A 19,933-nucleotide genomic window follows, 5' to 3' on the forward strand; every position below is an offset into this window, starting at 1 on the left:
TAGTACCAGTCCCAGCACAAACGTCCTAACACATCTCAGGTACTTCAACCACAATACAAAGAGCCAAATTTTTGATCCTGCCAGGTCATGCCACTGCTACTCTAACATTCTTGTATTACAAAGCAGAAACCATTGTAACCAGCTAAGCAGTAAGGATACAGCCTCTATGGAGCACAGCTAATAATCAAAGGAGAAATATCACAAGGTTTTCAAGGTCACGGGGCCTACTTTCTAAGTACAAAATCCAGTGTTGCAAAACTCTCTGGAAAGCCACATGAAAACATTCTTAGAATAAAGGAAGTTGCACACACAACAAAGGAAGAGGCCACAGCTTTTCTTACTAAAATGTCCACAGGACAGCTAGCCAGCACTTCATTTTCCTATTGAATGAAGCACAGTGAAAATAAACGCTCGTTTCTATTTTGATAACCTACTTTCAGTGGTCTGTCACCACAGTTTTAAGTCACAAGACATTCATTTCACTCACTGACTGGATGATCTATATGACTTATCACACTTACAATGAAGTTATCAACAACTGGTTTCTTCCATCATGCAACAGTGAAAGACAAGGTTCTTGAGGACAAGGGACAGCAACCGCCAAAAGGTTAAAAACAAAACAAAAACCAATACCGGGGCACTTAGTGGTCACAAACCTCAGGCTGAGCATATGAAAGCACAGGCTTTCCAAGTCGGCTGTTAGTTCTGCATACTCTTTGGAAAGACACAGGTGGAATTGAATCTATGGCAGTAGAACATCTTACAATTCACCTGTTTACCATACCAAGTAACTGCAGCAATTTCTCATGTCCATAAAAGCAATAGAAGCTTTCAAATACTTAAGTGAATATGTTAATGGCAACATACTGATTCCAGGAGTCCATCAATAAGACAGAGTACGGACAAGTACTCCCATCACCTAAATGTATGTATGACTGGTACATATAATAATAAATGCTATTCCTTCTCTGGGAAAACTGCTATTTTGGTATTGCAAGTACAGATGTTAAAGCTGAACCAAAAGTTTTAAAAGGCAGATGAGGTAACAGAACTGCATGAAGTTGTTGCAACAGATCAGATCAGGATACAACTGCTAGAAAGTCTATGATAATATCCTTGTGGGTTTGTTTGTTTTTAAATTGCATATTTTAGTGGTGCTTTTCAAGTTACCAGAATGCATAAGGAATACTTGTGTTGCTACACCAAACTCTGGAGTAGTTACTTTAGTTAGACAAAGTTTGCCTTACACAAAGCTTTCTGGAGAATCCACACTGAACAGCTGCAGTGAACAGTTGAGTGGAAAAACATATCAGGCAAAAGATTTATACCAATTGGGTGGTTAAATAAGCTAGTCTTACAAACACGCCTTTAAATTATGTTTCTACTGCCAGAGAAATATCATCAAAAACACTCACAGCTTTGACATTATTAGATGAGTAAAATCTATCAGGTGAGTCTAAGAACATAACTGTGACTCAAACACCCAGTATTAATAAATCACTAAATTGAGAAATCAACTTGAAGAAAAAAAAAAAAAAAAAAGAGAGAAAAAAACCAGATAATTAAATTTCATCCTCTGCAAATGAAAGATAAATATAAATTTTTTTAGAAAAATAAATATTAATAAAAGCTAAATTGCAATACGAAAATTAGCTGACAAAAAGTCAGCTCTGTTGTGCTCTAGAGAAAAGTCTGGAAGTTCATACATGAGTGGAAAATCCAACCTTTCTTTTTTAATCCCCTCCCACCCCCAGTCCACAGAACTCATTTCATAACATTTACTAGTGTTTACAACTAGCTGTTAACAGTCTGATTTCAAAATCCCCATATTCTTTGTTGAAATCACTGGTTCTTTTAGTTACACAACACAATCTTCAGGCTTTCAACATGCTCTGGGAGTCTGTTACTCAGAGTAAAACCTGCAAAGAAATTCTGAAGAAATTTCTCTGTATTTCATCACTCATGTTCCTTCCTTGTGTCATCAGGCAGGTGCTAAGTAGCATGAGAACTCCATAAGCAGGACCAGTACCATATAGCACTGGCCACCATTTTTACTATCAGATATTGAAAATTTAAAACTTCCTAAGTAACCTCGGCCTTTGAATAACTGCAGTCTCACTGTCAACACAACAAACTAGCAAATTCAAGACCTAACACAAAACAGATATCTGAGTTTGAACTCTGCAATGGGTAAACAACATGCACTTCAAATCAGTAAGACATCACTGAGGGGAGGAAATGGTACAGGAATATAAAAAAGTTGTATTTAAGTTCTAATACAGGAAGCAAAAGAAATCACGAAACAAGATGAAAAAATAGATATAGCTTTACTAAATTCTCTTCTGAATACAAAACTTGGTGTTTGTTAAGGCATCAGTGTCCATGCTTCCTTTCTATAAATATGTGCAAAATAATCTTCTATCGTTTTTACAAATAAATTAGTAAATTAGTGTTCTGTTTTCTTCTTGTTGTCCTTCCTGATCTTTTTGCTCTTTCCTGCTGGTTTGGATGATTCGTCCTGAAATGAAGAACAAGCACATCAAGATTTAAAATAGCATTCTTATATTCTGCTAGTAGTCTTTCAAAGTCTATTCCATACAAGAATTATTTTAAGTATGAAGCATTTGTAGTTCACTAATCCTCACTACAGTTTTGAACTTTTAAAATCTTTTAGTTTCATCATTCTGCCTGCTTCTCTTGCTATTTAGAAACTTCTACCTTCAGCAGAGTAAACTTAGAGACGTAACTACGATAACAAAAATATACAGTATAAAAATAATCTAAGCCACTTCCATTCAAGAAGAAGCTTACCAGTACAGGAATACTTCTGTGCTATATTGCAGAACTGATTCTAGTGTGGATGTAGCCCTATCAAGAAACATACAATACACCAGTACAGAAAAACTACTTCCTGGAAAAAATAAATCTACAACAAGGAAAAACATTCTGGTCTTACTAGAATAAGAGTTACTGTAAGTTCCTTTCCTAAAGAACACTGGTAATAAAACATGTTTGTTAAAAACACAACCTGGCTGAAGTTGTTATGAAGATAACAGTTATTTACACTCTCTTTCAGTACTGAACTTCAAGTATAAATGCTTGAATCTTATGCATCTTATTATAATTTCCTTTTATTTCATACAAAAAATACATTAAAATAGGGGAAAATTGATCAACAGCTAAGAAAGTGAGTCAGTAAGTACATACAAGCACCTCTAATTGCTAAGAGTAACTAAGAAGTGCAGGGGGAGGAACACAGAATGCTCAGCATCCAGCCACAGCAATCTTAGATAGTTCTGCATGAAGAGAAAACTTGACAGTGGCATACTTTTTCCAGTACCCATTAGAAATTATTTCCCACTGCTGTAAAATTTCTATCATTAGCAATTATTTATTTTACTATAACATACACTTATCCGTTGGTCTGAGGACGAAGAACAGAATGTGGAAAATAGGAGCAGTACACAATTAAGTGATCTACACACGCCACGTAAAATTACATTTAAAGACATCTGAAATTCCTGTCTCAAGTGATTTACCCCCTTGAAACATTTTTCCTCCCTCTTTTCTGTAATGGTTATGTGAGTTGGTTTGAATTCTTCCAGTCTACTTTTTTTTATTATTATTAAATAACGCCTACCATCTACTACTTTAATACTATTTTCTGTTATTAAGACGCTATATTATATTTTGTAATTTTGAAATCTTCTTTGAGTGTACTAAGGCATTCACATTTTAAAATGCCTACTAGCTACAGTGATTCCTAAGCTCCACCTGCCTACACAGTAACACCACAGCACAAGTAAACGTAAGAAAACTGGCTGCTGCTGCTGCCTCTTAACAGAAACTAGCTTAACACTTTCCCAGCTTATCGCCTTCCTACCATTCTGTGAGCTTCACAATGATGTTCTGGACCACAGTTCTCAACTGCTGCCATGCTCTTCTATTGCACACTTCATGATTACAAATCACTAACCTTAGAAGTTTTCATGAAGGCATATGATCATTGCAAACAATTCTTACCAGTGCACCAAAGCAATCAGAAGATGATATTTGAAACAGCTTTACACTTCTACTGGCTTCAGCTAAGAGTGACAGTTTACACACATATACATATAAATGCCTTCATTTTAAGTGGCAAAAACTTACCGCTGAATGTACGTAGTTGTATTCCACAAGTATATTTCTTGCACAGTTGTTGATATGTTTAAAACGATCCGGTCCTAACAGGATACCTCCATACCAGCGGGATACCACAACTAACACATTCTGGACATTCAAAATCTGTTTTTAAAAAAATAAATAAATAAAAGTGATTTTTTTTTAAAATTAAACTAGTTTTATTGTTGATGTCTTTCTTAACTACAGAAAAAGTCTACTTGTTATTAAGAAATGAGCATCAGGTCTGTATCACACGTTGCACAGAAGTCATCAGAAGGGAACAAGTACAGACAATTCAGTAAGTTTCGCTGTCCAAATTTCTACTGAAAACTAAATTCAAAGTGAAAAGGTGAATCCAGTGAAGATGTTAAATGTTAATAACAGGCAGAGAACAGGTACATAATGCATGGTTCATCTGGGTATCTAAAACGCCAATTCAGGCATCCTTGTGAGCCACCACCAAGTTGGCATATTCTACAATTTTGCTGAATTCTTTCCTATTGTTGCCATACAAAGGACTTAGCAACAACAGGAAGATAATTCAGATAATCTCTGAATTTTCTGGGTTTGAATCAGCATACCTTACAGTTGCTTCCTGAAATCTAAAAGGCATATGTAAAGTTCATGCAACACAATTTTATTAGCAATTAGTATTGAAAGGAACTGAATAACCTTCACACAGCATTTTTAAGACCATCAGTAACAAAATAAAGAACAGAGCTAAGCAGAAGCAATAATTGCTTTTACTGCAATTAAAGGCATGAAGCATGGAAGACCTCAGCATCTTTATTTGTCACAACACCTAAATCCAGCAGCAGCACAAACTAGTCACAGTGAGTGACAGTCCTGCTAAAATATAAGAACTATGTTTTGGCATGGAAACATCTAGTGATAATCATCATTAGTTAATAGACTGGATTTGTTCCCTCTGACTAAGGCATCCAAATCTGTCAGAGGTCTTCACTTACAAGAGCTGCGCACTGTTTCACTAATACACACAGATGGACAGACAAAGCAATCACAGCTTTATTTGCTTATTGCAGAGCAAAGTGTTGTGGTCTGCAAGACAGAAAGTGCTTTGGTGAAGTGGAATGTGAAGAAAAGTCCTTAAAATCATCTATCTATAAAGCAGGCAAATAAACATTCACCTTCATTAAGAAGGAAAAATATGCATTTATTTGTCTAATTTCAGCTATCCTATCAGAAGGTTTTACCTTTGTGAAGACAGAAACATTGTTGGTGTTTTTAAATTTAAAGGGAAATGTAAAAAACTAAAATAAAAAGAAGGAAGGGCAGTTTTTGAGACAGGCATTTTCTATTCTCCGTTTACTCATCAGCCACAGAGTCACTTTATACCATCTTTTCACAGTAAACAGGATGTCAGACATAGTTGGGAAATACTTTAACCTTAAGTTTGAAAGAATAAATCTAAAATAGTTTTTTCTTGTAACCAGAAAGTGCTATCTTGACAAAAGTGTTAGGTTTATCTAAAACAAGGTAAGATCTCTACTGCAAAAGAAGACTTATAACTACAGCAACAACAACTGTATTATACTACCTAATTTTTAAGCCCATATAAGTGCTTACAGCAGAAGAATTAAGAGAATTAAAGAAACATCTAGAAATCGGCCCTTATACTACTTTCATCTTCTCCCATTAATGAAAACTGCACTTTCCTGATCCCTGTAGAAGTATAATTCCAAAGCAAAAATATTCCCAGTAATGAGTACTACTAACAGAGAGATATGATCCATGATTTAGATGCATTCACATTTAAAAGGCAAAATTTAGTGCCATTCTAAACTGCACTTGTATGGACTGTTAAGCACTTAAACACTGTAAGTCTGCTAAGTTTCAAACGTAGACATTAAAATACTGAGAAAGAGTCGATGAGCTCAGAATAAATTCAGGAACAGTAACTGCAAAGTTGCTTCCTCACACTGCTAATACTATGACTGTACACTCACGCTTATCAAGTAAGCTTAATTTATGTAACATATGCAAGTATTCCTTTCCAAGTCAGAGCTGAGTTACTTAGAAAGCATCAAAAAGTTCTAAACTAAACAAACTAAGCAACAAAACATATAAGTAAGCAAATGATAAGAAAACCCTTGCTCTAATGGTGATTTGAATCTAAAATCAAAATACAAAATCACAGTAATCACTGTGCTGATAAAGTTAAGCAACTTGAGGCACAATGTGTACCCAACTGTTTCCTAAAGTTAGGATATTTTACTTATGGCTTTACATTGGGTTGCATCATGTCAGTGAATCAAAATCTATCTTCAGTGCACATTTAGCAGTAACTTTACCAAGGCTTTATTTCCACACCTGAAAACTAAAGCGTATGTGAATCTGAGGGCTAAAGACCCAGAACTGGAAACAGCACTAAGAAATGGATAATACAGTCAGAACAACTTGACTGCCTCGCTCCCACTGACTTTCATTCAAAGCCCTACTCTGCAAGTTCAGATGGAACAGTCTTCTCATCATTCACGGAAACTGAAGTAAAGGTTGTGCAAAGGTCAATAGTTCATCCTGCTAATCACCTTCTTCCAGTCTTCACTTTCTTTACACCTGACACCAGATAGAGGATTCAAAACTTATTTCTCTTCTAAACCATTCCAACTGTTAACACCATCCTTGAAACATTTATTTTTATGATCCAAGACTTGGAAAACTCAACTCATTACATGCATACAACAGTCTATGCTTTTTACTTTGACTTCAGAGAAGGCAATCACCTACTGGGCTAACAGAAGAGCAAGAATTACAAAACATCTGCTGTAGGTTTAGTCACAGCATAGTGTTTTTTGAAACCTGTTCCAGACTACAGAAATTAATCTCTGACTTCTCATAACCTGCATAAGATGAAGAAGACGTCCACCAGCTGCTGTCTCCCCATCATCTTCACAGTCCTGTAGGAATGTGTGCTTATCTTCACAGTATATTCTTAAAAAGTATATAGAAAGAAAGGCATAAGCATAGAAACAATTCCAAAAATATCAATCAACATTGTAAGCGATTAATGAAGTCTCAGAGATCTTTCACAAGCATCAATTTTGCTTCTTCACTAAGGATTCTCACATCAAAACAGGATGAAGCTTAGGGTAAACCACAAATATTATCTGTACAAAGTAAAAAATGTTGTGAAGATTTTATGTTATTTGAATTACTTCAGGTTAACTCCATATTCATTACTAGTGTAAAGTTCCCAAAAAGAAGAATCACTAGGTTTTTATTCTAATAATTATAGTTGGCTTAAACCAATAGCATCAGATATAGGTTCAAATGATGGTATGCGCATACAAGTTAAAAGAAACCTGACAAAAATGCTATTAGTAATTAGTTACCTTTATATTTAACCAGCAGAGCAAAACTATTACTGAAACTCTGCTTCAAATTCACTATCCTTTTTACTGAGCCCTTCTCTAAAGCTGAGCTGTGACAGAATGTGGAGGTATATGTGAGGGCACTCCAGGAGACTTTGATGCATGATGCTTTATACAAAAGTCAGGTATAGATTTCCAGAAGAGATGCTCACAGATTTTCTGTTTTGTCATCTAATTGATGTAATAATATTTGTGCTTAAGATTAATACACATGTGACACAATGACAAAGATGCTGCTCGCACTGGCTAGAATACACAAAGCAATAACTACACTTCCTTTGCTGTTCTGAATTGTATTTAGATGGTATGAGTTAAAGGAGTCAGATTAGCAATAGCTCTCATTACAGAAACCTTTAACTTAAGTAGACATGCTGGTGAAGTAAGCATTCATTTGCTCTTATTTCATATTTCATTAGCATCACCCCAGGAAGCACATGAATGGATCACTTTCAATATATGCCTTTTCAGCTTACTGCTTCGTCCAGTAGAAAGGGGCTCTTTTTACTTCTCCTTACATTCCTCAGAAAATCTGCATCGCTATCTGGACCGAGACTACTTCATTTTACAGAAGCTATGACCCTGCATCTAGGTCAGGATATTCCCAAGCACAGATATGGGTTGGGCAGAGAATGGCTTGCGAGCAGCCCTGAGGAGAAGAATTTGGGAATGTTGGTTGGTGAAATACTCAACATGAGCCAGCAATGTGTGCTTTCAGCCCTGAAGGCCAACTGTTCATTCAGTAGCATGAAGATAAGCATGACCAGCAGGCTAAGGGAGGTGATTCTACCCCTCTGCACTGCTCTCATGAGACCTCACCTGGAGTACTGCATTCAGTTCTGGGGTCCCCAACACAAGAAGGACATGGAGTTGTTGGAGCAGGACCAGAGGGCCACAAAGATGATCAGAGGGCTGGAGCACCTCACCTACAGGGACAGGGTGAGAGAGCTGGGGCTCTTCTGGCTCAAGAAGAGAAGGATCTGAGGAGACCTTCTAGTACATAAAGGGGTCCTACAGGAAAGCTGGGGAGGGACTTCTGAAAAGGGCAGGTAGCAACAGGTTGAGGGGAAATGGCTTTGAACTGGAAGATAGTAGATTTAGACTACATACTAGGAAGAAATTATTTGCTGTGAGGGTGGTGAGACACTGAGTGGAGCAGGTTGCCCAGAGGGGTTATGGATGCCCCCCTCCCTGGAAGCACTCAAGGCCAGGCTGAATGGGGCTTTGAGAAAACTGGTACAGAGGGAGGTGTCCCTGCATACAGCAGGGAGGTGCAGGACTAAATGATTTTAAAGGTCTCTTCCAACCCAAATCATTCTAACATTTTATCATTCTGTGTTCACAAAAGTTGTCACACAGACCACTGCCAAACACATTATTACCTGTTGCTCAATTTCCCTGAAGTTTCACGTATTTCAGCCAATTTTATATGCCAGTTTGCACTCAGCTTTGTGCTTCAGCCCTTATTTCAACTAAAAACTTTCAGTTACTTCCAAATGGCTCAAGTGGTCAGGTAGAAAAATGGTGCTTTGCATAAGTAAGACCATATTTAGTTCAGGATGAAACAATAATTCCTTAATCTTACCTCCCATACAAAGTATACCAATACATGTTCCAGTTCACGTTTAGGGTTTTTGTTTGTTAGTTTTTCAAATCCTTAGTGCAGTGCTGCTTCACTATCTTTATATTTTTTTCTTACTATATAACCTGCTTTCTTTTTCTCAAGTTCAAAATAAATCCTAACATCTTCAAGACACACCTGGGAAACTTAACCCCATAACGACTCACTAGCAAGGAATTTCTTTGGTGGGTTTTACCTTTCTCATGCGCAGCACTCAGCTGGCAAGGAATAGCATAAAAATCATGATCTCTCACCTGTACGCATATATGTTGTGGGTGGCGCTTGCAATTTTCTTATTCTCATATAATTTTTCAAGAACTCTCTTTACCTTAAAAATAAATAAATAAAAAAAAAATTATAATGGGAGATTTCACATTCACCATTTCATATCACTGTTAAACAAGCATTTTTTCGCTAGAAGACTTCAACATTTTAACATAAGATTAATTCAACATTCAATGTACTAGCACAAGAAGGTGCGCCACCATGTCAGTACACTCATGCCAGTTTCAGATCACATTTCTGGGATACTAAAAATAGCTGTTCCTTGTGTACACTCGTGTTATTGCTCAATAACCAGAAGCATCGAATTGACTTAATACATAAGATATGGCAAGATCCAAAAAAATATTTTAAATCAGTATGAAGTATCAATTACACTTCTGTGTTTTTTCCATGAGTAACAATAAGCTGGAATAATGGCATAACATGTTTTCTCTTGCATGCTGCTTTCATCGATACCACAACAATTTGCAATATTTAACAAGTTCTACTATGTTTCATTTTGAAATATAATTTTTATTCAAACCTGCTCGTTTTCCATAGTTTCCATCTTATGGAAAGAATAAAAAATAACAACACCAATAAAACCTTTCTACTATGGGTCTGAACTCACCAGCATTCCCCAGAAAACTGGTGTTTTTAAACCAAATCCATCCCTCTTAAATATGACATTCAAAACATTTATTAACATGTTCTAGAAAAATCGACCCCTTTTAAACTTGTTCTAGAAAAATGGAAAAAAAATGACTAAAACAGTGTTTTGATAGGCAATATGTAATTAATCTTATCCTGAGGAAAGCATGACTGAAGTTGAGAAAGCTTGGGAAAACATGCATGGCAAGTAAGTTGTCTTCCATACTGAAGAAAATTAAATCAGAGAAGTATTCATACTTATTATCAGTCCTAGCTGTACTGTACTATTTTCAGTTCTTCTGGCAGAAATTTAATGTCAAATAACCTCAGTGAATCTCCTATTATTAACAGAGAGCATTGCTTCAGACAATCATTTTCTCTAGTTTTCCCCCTGAAGTGGAATACTGAAGAAAGACAACTCATTATTTAATATGCTTTCATAAATGTATTTCAATAAGCAGCATAGAAAGCATATGAAATTATTGTCACTTTTGACATCAGTTATATTTTTAGAATCCTGGTAGCTGACAGACCTGTCAAAAACTCATTACCTGTCTGTATTATCAATGAACCCCTAACACAGCCATCTCACAGCTAAGCAATAACTTATCCTTTTTCCTATTGTAGCTCTTGAGCCCTATATCCTCCCTGTTCCTTCCTTAGGGAATTAAGGGATTCTCTGCAGGTCAGCAAGGGATCTGCTCATAAAAGGCACAAAAGATCTTTAAACCACAGAGCAGTTCTTAGCTCCACCTAGGCCTTAATCCCTATGCCAAGTTCAAGCACTATATACATTTTAAATGTCAAAATACATCAGACAAGGAAAAGCAATGATATCAAATCTAGCAGCACTATCAATGTTTCCCCATATGTTATCATATTTATTTAACTATCTACAGTGTTATCATGGCCTTCACTACTGAAAGCTGTATTAGAAGTAAAGCTCCATTACTAAAATTTTCAATAAAGGAATTCACAATGCAATCAGTCCTGTCTTAATATATCAAAGACCATCACAGCAACATACAAACATGAAGATAAAGCATTATGGGTACACACCAGTCACTTCAGTTGATAAAGAAGCTAGCTTTCAGTATAGGTACAATGTTCATCCCATTCCTCACCTCTTTCAACTTTCTTTCAGAAAAAGGAACCCACGCCACAGTAATGCTACTCTACAGTCTGCAGACCAATCATTTTACACAGTACAGCAAGACTCTGAAACGAGTTGGATTTGACACTCAGGAAATTGCACTACCTTAATACTATGAATATTCTAAGTATAGGTGGACTTTCAAAAGAAGTCTTAAAAGATGCAATGAAAAAAAAGGGGCATTAAATCAATGATTCCAATTCCTTTCCCGTCCAAAGCAAAATAGCTCATAGAATCTCACATTTCATAAAGACTGAAAACAGCTAAGAAAGCCTCTAAATTACAGTGATACTCTAGTGAAAATGGTAACACATTAACATTTTTTAAAATCGAGCTATCCCACTTTAAACCTCAAGTATAAAATTACTTTCAGTAAGAGAACAGCTCAAAAAAGCTGAAGGCGTGTTCAAAAATTATGATGTATTCAGACAGAAAAATAAGATAGATGACAAGACGAATACAAAAGGCACAGAAACATTTTGGACACAAAAATAGAAGTCATAATAATATTTTTTCAAACTCAAGAAGCTGAAGACTACTAGAAATGCATACTACAAGCAGATAGATACAATGCAGAAGAATCATTACAGCTGTTGCACAAAAACAACCCCACAACATCAGCACAGCTTAATAAATTACTGCCTTCATATACGGAATTACACTACTAAAAATCTGTTAATCTGTCAAGATTAAGTTCAGAGTTGCTGAGCATGTGCTTCCTAGCCTCTAGTTGATCTAACCCACCTGGAACTGCAAAAAGCATTTGAGAAGATCTGCTATCAAAAATTCTTGAAATAAAAGGGAGAAATGAATACAAGGTAAACACCCACAAGGTTTAACTTTCAGTTAACAACAAGAAAAGATGAGTACATCAGTAATTTCCACACTGAACAGGGATCAAAGGAGACAGAAGTTAACAGATGCAAAGGGATGTACAAAGTGACTGAAATTAGTCCAAAAGTCACATTTCAGTGTTCTTACATAGTAAAGAATAAGGGATAGCAACATCTACCTACCTCCAATATAAAACTGGAAACTACCAGAATGCACTGCAGAGTTGATACTTAGGAGTTATTCAGCCAGTAATGGAAGGCAAAGACAGATGACTACTCAAATGATAGTGACACAAAGAAAGATGTATTCATCTAACTGCAAGTATTTCATTAACATTTGGTCAAGCTCAAAGTATAGACAAAAAAAGGAGGAGTGATCTCTACTAACTTGTCTGGGCGTCACCACAGGAGCCAGATGTGCCTGGAAAGTACTCCTTCGATCTGTGAGTGGGTTTCCATGGTGTATCACTGGCAGTTCTTCATCTACGGATCAAATAAGGAAGTGTTCATTTTCTTTAATGGCACTGGAACAATATATTTGACTACATACCTAAGGAATATCTAAACTTAAAAAAAAAAAAAAAAGATTGGTTAAAGCTATGTTCAAAAGTGATGACAAGCAGAACCACCAGAAACATGCAGGTTTATTTGCAATCATTATTATTCTTAATTATGATTTTTTTATTATCATAGAATCATAAAATTACCCAGGCTGGAAAAGACCTCAAAGATCATCAAGTCCAACCACAGCCTAACCATAGTACCCTAACTCTAACAACCCTCTGCTAAATCATATCCCTGAGTACCACATCCAAACGGCTCTTAAACACATCCAGGGATGGCGATTCAACCACCTCCCTAGGGAGCCCATTCCAGTACCTAACCACCCTTTCTGTAAAGAAGTTCTTCCTAATATCCAACCTAAACTTGCCCTGGTGCAACTTGAGGCCATTTCCCCTCGTCCTGTCACATGTCACCAGTGAGAAGAGACCTGCCCCACTCTCACTGTAAGAACCTTTCAGATACTGGAAGAGAGCGATAATTATGATTTTTTTATTATGTTAATTTTATTCAAAAACTGAGTAGAAGAATTGAAACTTAAAGGTCACTCTTAAATTATGTCATTGCAATTAACAAAAGAAAACATCTTTACCTTCTTGACTTTCAGATGTGATATAATTTAATATTTCTACTGGATCTTCCTGAACAGCCTGATAGTCCAGGAGAAAATCATCCCCATTGTCTTCATCAACTTCTTCAGTGATTTTCTTAATATCTGGTTCTATAAAAGTGTAAGTAGTAAGCAGACCTATAGTATACTTTTCTAAGAGATAAGCAGTACAAATTTTCAAGTTCTTTTTCTATTAAAGGGCTGTTCAGTTGAAATCGGCTTGCTAATAAGAAAAAAAATGATGAAATACAGCATAATAATACTAATTCCAACAAAAAGCAGAAATACTTTGCCCACAATTTACTAAAATCATTTTTAGAATTAGGAATAAAATAACTCGTTCCATGGAGTCTATGCATAACTTCTTCTGTTTTAATACTAATTAACACCACTTCTAAGAAGAAAATAACTACAATGCTTACCATTCCCATTCAGCATTTATAATGATTCCATTAATTTAATCTAAATGCAGGAACCAAAATAGTCTGATGTTTTAATTAGTATAAAATAGCAGCAAAGTACGCATTCTATTGAAAAAACTAAAACTAGACATTATCATGAAGAAGCACTGCACATACACCTTTTTTTTCCCCTCCCCTCCTTTTCAGCCCTTCATTATTCATGGGAATGAGCTAACATCCGCTACATTAAAAATATTTCTATTTCCTTCTGCCACAAGTGCATGCAGACATGTCGCTCATGTATTTCATGGCAGTTTAGCTTTTCAATGGGGAGGAAAAAAAAAAAGAAAAGGAACATAATTTATGGGAAGAGCAGCTGTGAATTTATACAAGCCTCACTCACAGAATCATAGAATCACCAAGGTTGGAAAAGACCTAAAAGATCATCTAGTCCAACCATTCACCTATTACCAATAGTTCCAACTAAACCATGTCCCTCAACACAATGTCCATTGCTGTTAAGAGTAACAGCAGAAAAATCCCTGCAACTTCAGGTCATGAAGCAACTTTTAATTGCAATATAATAATACTGAGCACTTTACTTCATTGCAACCACCCCCTTCCTTTCTATCTTCTACTGCTTTTTAAGAAAGGGAAGCTATCATGTTAATAAAATAAGTCAAACCAGAGATTGTGTTCCCTTACCCAGCTCAGTCAAGAAAACTGGGAATAAATCTTTAACTGGCAATTAAATCTTACTTTGCAGCTGAACAAGAAGTAAATTGAAAAATCCATGTATTTCCTGAAGTACCTGAATTTGATGACTGTGCCTTTTCCACCAGAACTTCTCGTATCTTCTCCACCCATAAATAAAGAATACTTTCACCAAGGTTCTGTCTGCAAGTTAAAACTCAGAGTCAATAAGCAATTTTTTTTTCCCTTTCTGATTTCAATTAGAAAGTATCTACATTAAATAATATGCAGATTTCAGGCATGCAGTAAGAGAACACTACAGTTTAGTGCAATAAGGAGCTTAGGCCTGTGGAAGCTCAGTGACTATCAGCATCATTACATACCCAATTGCATTTTTTTCAGCATTAAAAGCACCAGCACTGGAAGAAAACAGGCAACTGACAGAAACTTTTTAGTCTATAAAGTGAAAACAACTGTGAGTAACTTGGACAGCCCTTAGCATTTTCAAAATAATACTAAGGCAGTTCATCTAGTTTTTGAGCATGCTCTGGACTGGTTTTCAGAAAGTTCTGTACTGCCTGTGATGGGCTCCTTCAGCCACACTGCTCGCAGAGACTCTTCCCCTTTATACCTGAGATACACGTTTCTTAGAACAGCCTACCCTTTCTTCCCCAATCATGCTCTCAGCATATACACAGCTGGGGCTAATCCTGCAGGACTGTGACAGTAGGTCAGTGGTAGCTGACACAGAGGAGCAGTAGACGAACATGCTACAATTCAGTGATGACAAATCCTATAGGAGAGGAAGGAGATGTAAGCATTAAGCTTAAGAGCCCTTAGCTGGCACAGACGTGTATTATGCTAATGGAAAAGGATGAGATAAATGCTTTTATGCACACATTCCAAGTTAAGAAACACTGCCTTAATGTGCAGCAGGACTGAAACATCTTAAATTATATTTAAAATAGTGCCCTGAAAATTAACTTTCCAAATTATATTTTCACATGTTTATGATCTGTGCATGTTAAGTCTCAAAACCAGAACTGAAAATATAGAGCTTTAGCCAACCCACAGCTTCTCTGTTAATAATTTTATTCTTACTGCCACCATCTGGAGCAGCATATAAATACACACCAGTAACAAAACTGTATTTTAAAACACTCATTTTACACAGTGTATGCAGCACTACTGCCAAATGAATTTAGAAATTCAACCAAATATATATATTTTAAGAAAATGTCTCAAGCAAAAATAAGGAATCTGTGAACTTGTAGCTGTCCCCAAAACCTTGACAGATCCCAGAACGAGTGAAAACCCTGATTTTATCATATAGAAGCGCTGTTTTAATAATACATGAAGAACTACATTTGTTTTAACGATGGAATGAAAGATTACACAATGAATAAGATTCTTCTGTTGGATACGAGTAAACAGCAATTTCTATAGCTATAACCCAATTTCAGTTTCTGTCTATTACACTTAGTCCCAAAGGTTACTTGTATAGACAGCTGTTTTTCCTAGCACTTTTATCTAAATCATGAAACAAAGTTTTGTTATTGGAAAAAAAATAAATAAAAAAAAATCTTAACAAAAGAGTGTATGAAAAAGTAAAATAAATTTAAGTATTTCCTATGTTTTCAAGTTTTAAGAACTTTGGGCCTACCAAAATAGATTTGTGATCCACTGCTATCTGCTTTTCCCATCTCTTTAAGAAGACACAGGGAGTCACCAACAGTACAGTTTTCATATTGTTTGCAAAACAAAGCAATTTAGATCACCAGGGATTTAAAACCAGGTAAGCCACACATTGTAAATGATCCAGAGTAATTAAGTTTATCTGGCATCTATTTAGACAGTGGATAGATAAAAGGCTATCACAAACACTGTGTACATCAGTGACAACCCCAGAAGGGTTTTAAAACACACTCTATAAATGACACATACAGTCTAAAGTACAAACACATCCATTTCCTGCTGAACAAACAAAAACAGCAGATCATCCAGGGCTCCTTGCAAAGAAAGGGTGCTTAACAACCATGCTATTCTCCCTTGCAATGGCAAGATGCTCTAGACTCCATGAATGCTCAGGACAGTAGGAAGGGCAAACAGCAGCTCTGCCTCTGGTGGAGACTCCAAAGAAAACAGACAGAATCAAGGACACTGTTCTTTTTCCTCCACTTGACAACTTTGAACTTCAAATTCTGACTCAATTTTGCTTTATTAAATAATAAGAAACCCACATACCTGAAATAACTTGGTAATGAGATAAAAATGAAACAAAAACAAGCCAAACAAATAAAAAAGCCAAGTGTATTTCTTATTTTATGGCATTAAAACATATTTCTCAAGCAAAACACTCAGATTTTATTATTTTGCACACAGTCGTGCCTCCTTATGACGTATTTTCATTTAGTTCATATAAAACGTGGATCTGAAAGGATTAAATAAACCACATCAAATTAGTCCATTTAATATTTCAATTTCACAGCAAATTTAGAATATAATTTGAGTATTTCTTAATGTTTATTCTCACTCATCAAGAGATCAGCAAGCTATTCACTGTGATAATGTGGTTTGCTATGTTACAGATTCTAGTTAAAAGACTCCGCTAATTGCGCTTATTTCAAAACCTACCAACACCTCAATTCTGAAAGTAGCTTGAGATTCTAAAGGGTCACAAATTAGGAGCCAAAACTAAGACGCCCATTCTTAAAGAGCACCAGGTCTACACAATATGAAAGAAATTGCCAGAGTTTAATACAATTCATTCTTATAAATGTTTAGTCTATACATAGCATTGAATGTTTGATGGCTGCTGTATCAACCACTACACTCACTAGTTCAGCAGGTACCTAAAAGCACATGAGACTGAAAATACATCATCACCTTTTACGATCTTCCACAGACTGTAACTTACATATATATTTCTTCCAAGCTATTTGCTAGTTCAGTATAATCTTGTCCCCGAAGCCAAGGAGCACTACAATAAAATAATAAAAAAGAGCAATGAAAATGGTTCCCATACTCGGATTCCAGCACCTCAACAAACATTCATTTTGAAATAAAGGTGATAAGCACCTCGAAAATAAAACAACATCAGTCATTTCTACCTATAAACTTTCTGTTGTAAACTTCCTGGTAAAAGCATGATCACCTTGCCTCCCTTCAAAATTCCAAACCTTGGGAATTTTAGATAAGATTTTCTTATTTCATGTATGAAAGCCAGACTCATTTTTTGTTAGGCTATCATCATTACAGAGTTTACGCATGATCAGCTTCCTTTATAGACTCCCCCAGCATTATTGCACTTCCTATATTTGGTATGATCCTTCAGTTCCGTACGCGTACCCTTTTAGTCTCGTGTTAAGCTATAAAAGCTGCCCCAATTTTACCAGCATTGTTTTGCATTGTTTTGCCAACACTTCTCAAAAGAACAAGTGTAGATGCTGTGTTCCAAGCCCTGCAGGCCAGACCCCTCTACTCTCAAATCAGAAGTCTGGCTGACAGGCCCCTAATATCCTATTATATATCAAGCAACTAGAGGAGAGTAGGGAAGGAAAAAGAAAAATCAAGTGGCACATGCTCCTGTTCCATCCCAATCAGGATGACTACTCAGGAGAAAAGCACACCTTACAGTCTGAAAGAAAGATCCATACAAGAGTGGTATGCTCACGTAAGCAGTAAGGTATCTCTTCCCAAGACATCAAGCAGCAACTACTCTACTTCCACAGGCTAATTGCCGCCTTGACAGAACAATACTGTAAGAATTAGAGCTCTGAGAGATCAAACTATCTTCACAAGGCAGATTTGGAGGAGAGAATATAGCATTATCGCTACAACCAGGATATTATAAGTAAAAAAGCCATCTTAACTAAACTTCAACTTACACTTCAAATAGTCAACAATGGTAACTGTGTAAATAAATAAGTGAAGGAAATCAACCATCAGCAAGAAAATTCACTTACTTCAGTTGATAAATAGGTGGCTCTGAAGTTGGGTATCCCGAAGGCAAAATCACCTGAAAGAAATCCAGGGTGAATATTCACTACATTATTCAGCTAGCTGAGCTTTATTGATGGATTCCAACATTGAACTATTCAGCTTGGTTGATGTGAATGTTGTTTCTGTACTTTGGAAAAGTAAATCTAGAAGCAGCTGCAGATTTACTCAGGTGTCCTAACAAAGTCAATGTAAAGAACAGTATGTCTATAATGAGATTTTAAAGTAAAACACTGAGAAATGGTGCTGTGGGTGTGGAATTAGGATGCATAAATACCGCAAACACCATAGGCAAGTTGTGTTGCCAAAGGAATCACAAAACAACAGAACTACAGGGAATGGAAGATTCTCAAGAAATCACCAGGTCCAACCCCCCTGCTAAAGCACATACCCTTCAATAGGTTGCATAGGAAGGTGCCCAAATGGGTCCTGAATATCTCTATAGAAGGAGACTCCACAACCTCTCTGAGCAACCTGTTCCAGTGCACTACCACCCTTACTGTAAAGCATTTCTACTGCATGCTCTTCTACATTTCTACTCATTGCTCTCGTTAAACCTAATCAGGTTCCTCCCCGCCCAACTCTCCAGTCTGTCCAGGTCTTGCTGAGTAGCAGCACAGCCTTCAGAAACTTTGGCCAATCCTCCCAGCTCTGAGAATCACCAGTGTAAAGTGTATTACAGATTCCAAATAAAAAACTTCTTAACCCACACGAGTGAATACAATTTTAAAGGATTTCACTCAGACACAAGGTTTTGCCAGCCCAAGCCCCACAGCACACTGTGTCAAACTGCCCAGCAGCACTGCACCTGCAGGCAGAGGGTCCACTTTGGTTGATCCAGACAGTCACCAATCTTAATGCAATAGATTTTCTCATCTTCATCAACAACACACCAATCTTCACCGTATATGGACGAGAGGGCTTCAATTTCATCAATCTAGAGAAAGCAGCGTGTAAAAATCGTTAAGTAAACAAATACCGCAGCCTTGTGTAGCAGCCACAGCTTTAGGTGCTGCTCTCCTATAGCTTACTAAACAACATGAGAAAATCAGCACAACAGGCAATCATAAAAACTGAAGACTCTGCAGCTCTTAACACCCTACAACCTCTCACCTGCTGCTGAGCCACCTCCGAGCTGCTCGCCGCCATCAGTGCCGAAAAGCGGGGCAGGGCGGAAAGGGAGGGCAGTCCCACTGCGCACGCTCCCTGCCGGCCGCTGACCGCCCATCCGTCAGCGTGGCTGCGAGCTCCTGTGTGCTGTCATTGCTTTGCGGTCAGCCCTGCCCTGGTACCGGTTCCGGCAGAACCGGTTGCACCGCCCAACTCTTAGCAGCTGGAATTATCTTCCCTTCCTGTGATCTGCGCTCCCGAGGGAGAAACGCTGTATTCTGTAAAACAGAGCTGTCCTCTGACCAAAACGGACCTTCAGACGCAAGGATAGCTACATCTGTGTGCATAACCTTCATATGCTACAGACCACTGCAGAGAATACACTGTTCTCCCTCTCACCTGTGGAAAAGATGTAAAGTACAAAGATTGAATACTGGAGAGAAAAGACACTTCAGAGAATTTGCCACCAATGAAATTAGTCATCTTG

At 37.0% G+C, this 19,933-nt stretch overlaps 1 protein-coding gene across 2 annotated transcripts; it reads right to left on the reverse strand.

Moving 5' to 3' along the window:
* Window positions 1-1,721: 1,721 nt before the first annotated feature.
* Window positions 1,722-19,602, reverse strand: IMPACT (impact RWD domain protein). Of its 2 annotated transcripts, XM_072330636.1 has the most exons (11): window positions 19,450-19,602; window positions 19,145-19,273; window positions 18,303-18,355; window positions 17,255-17,317; window positions 14,456-14,541; window positions 13,226-13,354; window positions 12,461-12,555; window positions 9,426-9,499; window positions 7,023-7,113; window positions 4,150-4,284; window positions 1,722-2,518 (listed from the first exon to the last, which is right to left on the reverse strand). In XM_072330636.1, exons 1-11 carry the CDS (start codon window positions 19,483-19,485, stop codon window positions 2,447-2,449), a joined length of 963 nt encoding a protein of 320 aa, XP_072186737.1. In that variant the 5' UTR covers window positions 19,486-19,602; the 3' UTR covers window positions 1,722-2,446. The 2 variants fall into 2 exon arrangements, with proteins under 2 accessions (XP_072186737.1, XP_072186738.1); XM_072330637.1 differs by lacking the exons at window positions 7,023-7,113; window positions 9,426-9,499 and having other exon boundaries at window positions 2,310-2,518.
* Between the last annotated feature and the right edge of the window lie 331 nt (window positions 19,603-19,933).

This window comes from Excalfactoria chinensis, chromosome 2, assembly GCF_039878825.1.
Source record: "Excalfactoria chinensis isolate bCotChi1 chromosome 2, bCotChi1.hap2, whole genome shotgun sequence".
NCBI classification, from domain to species: Eukaryota; Metazoa; Chordata; class Aves; order Galliformes; family Phasianidae; genus Excalfactoria; species Excalfactoria chinensis.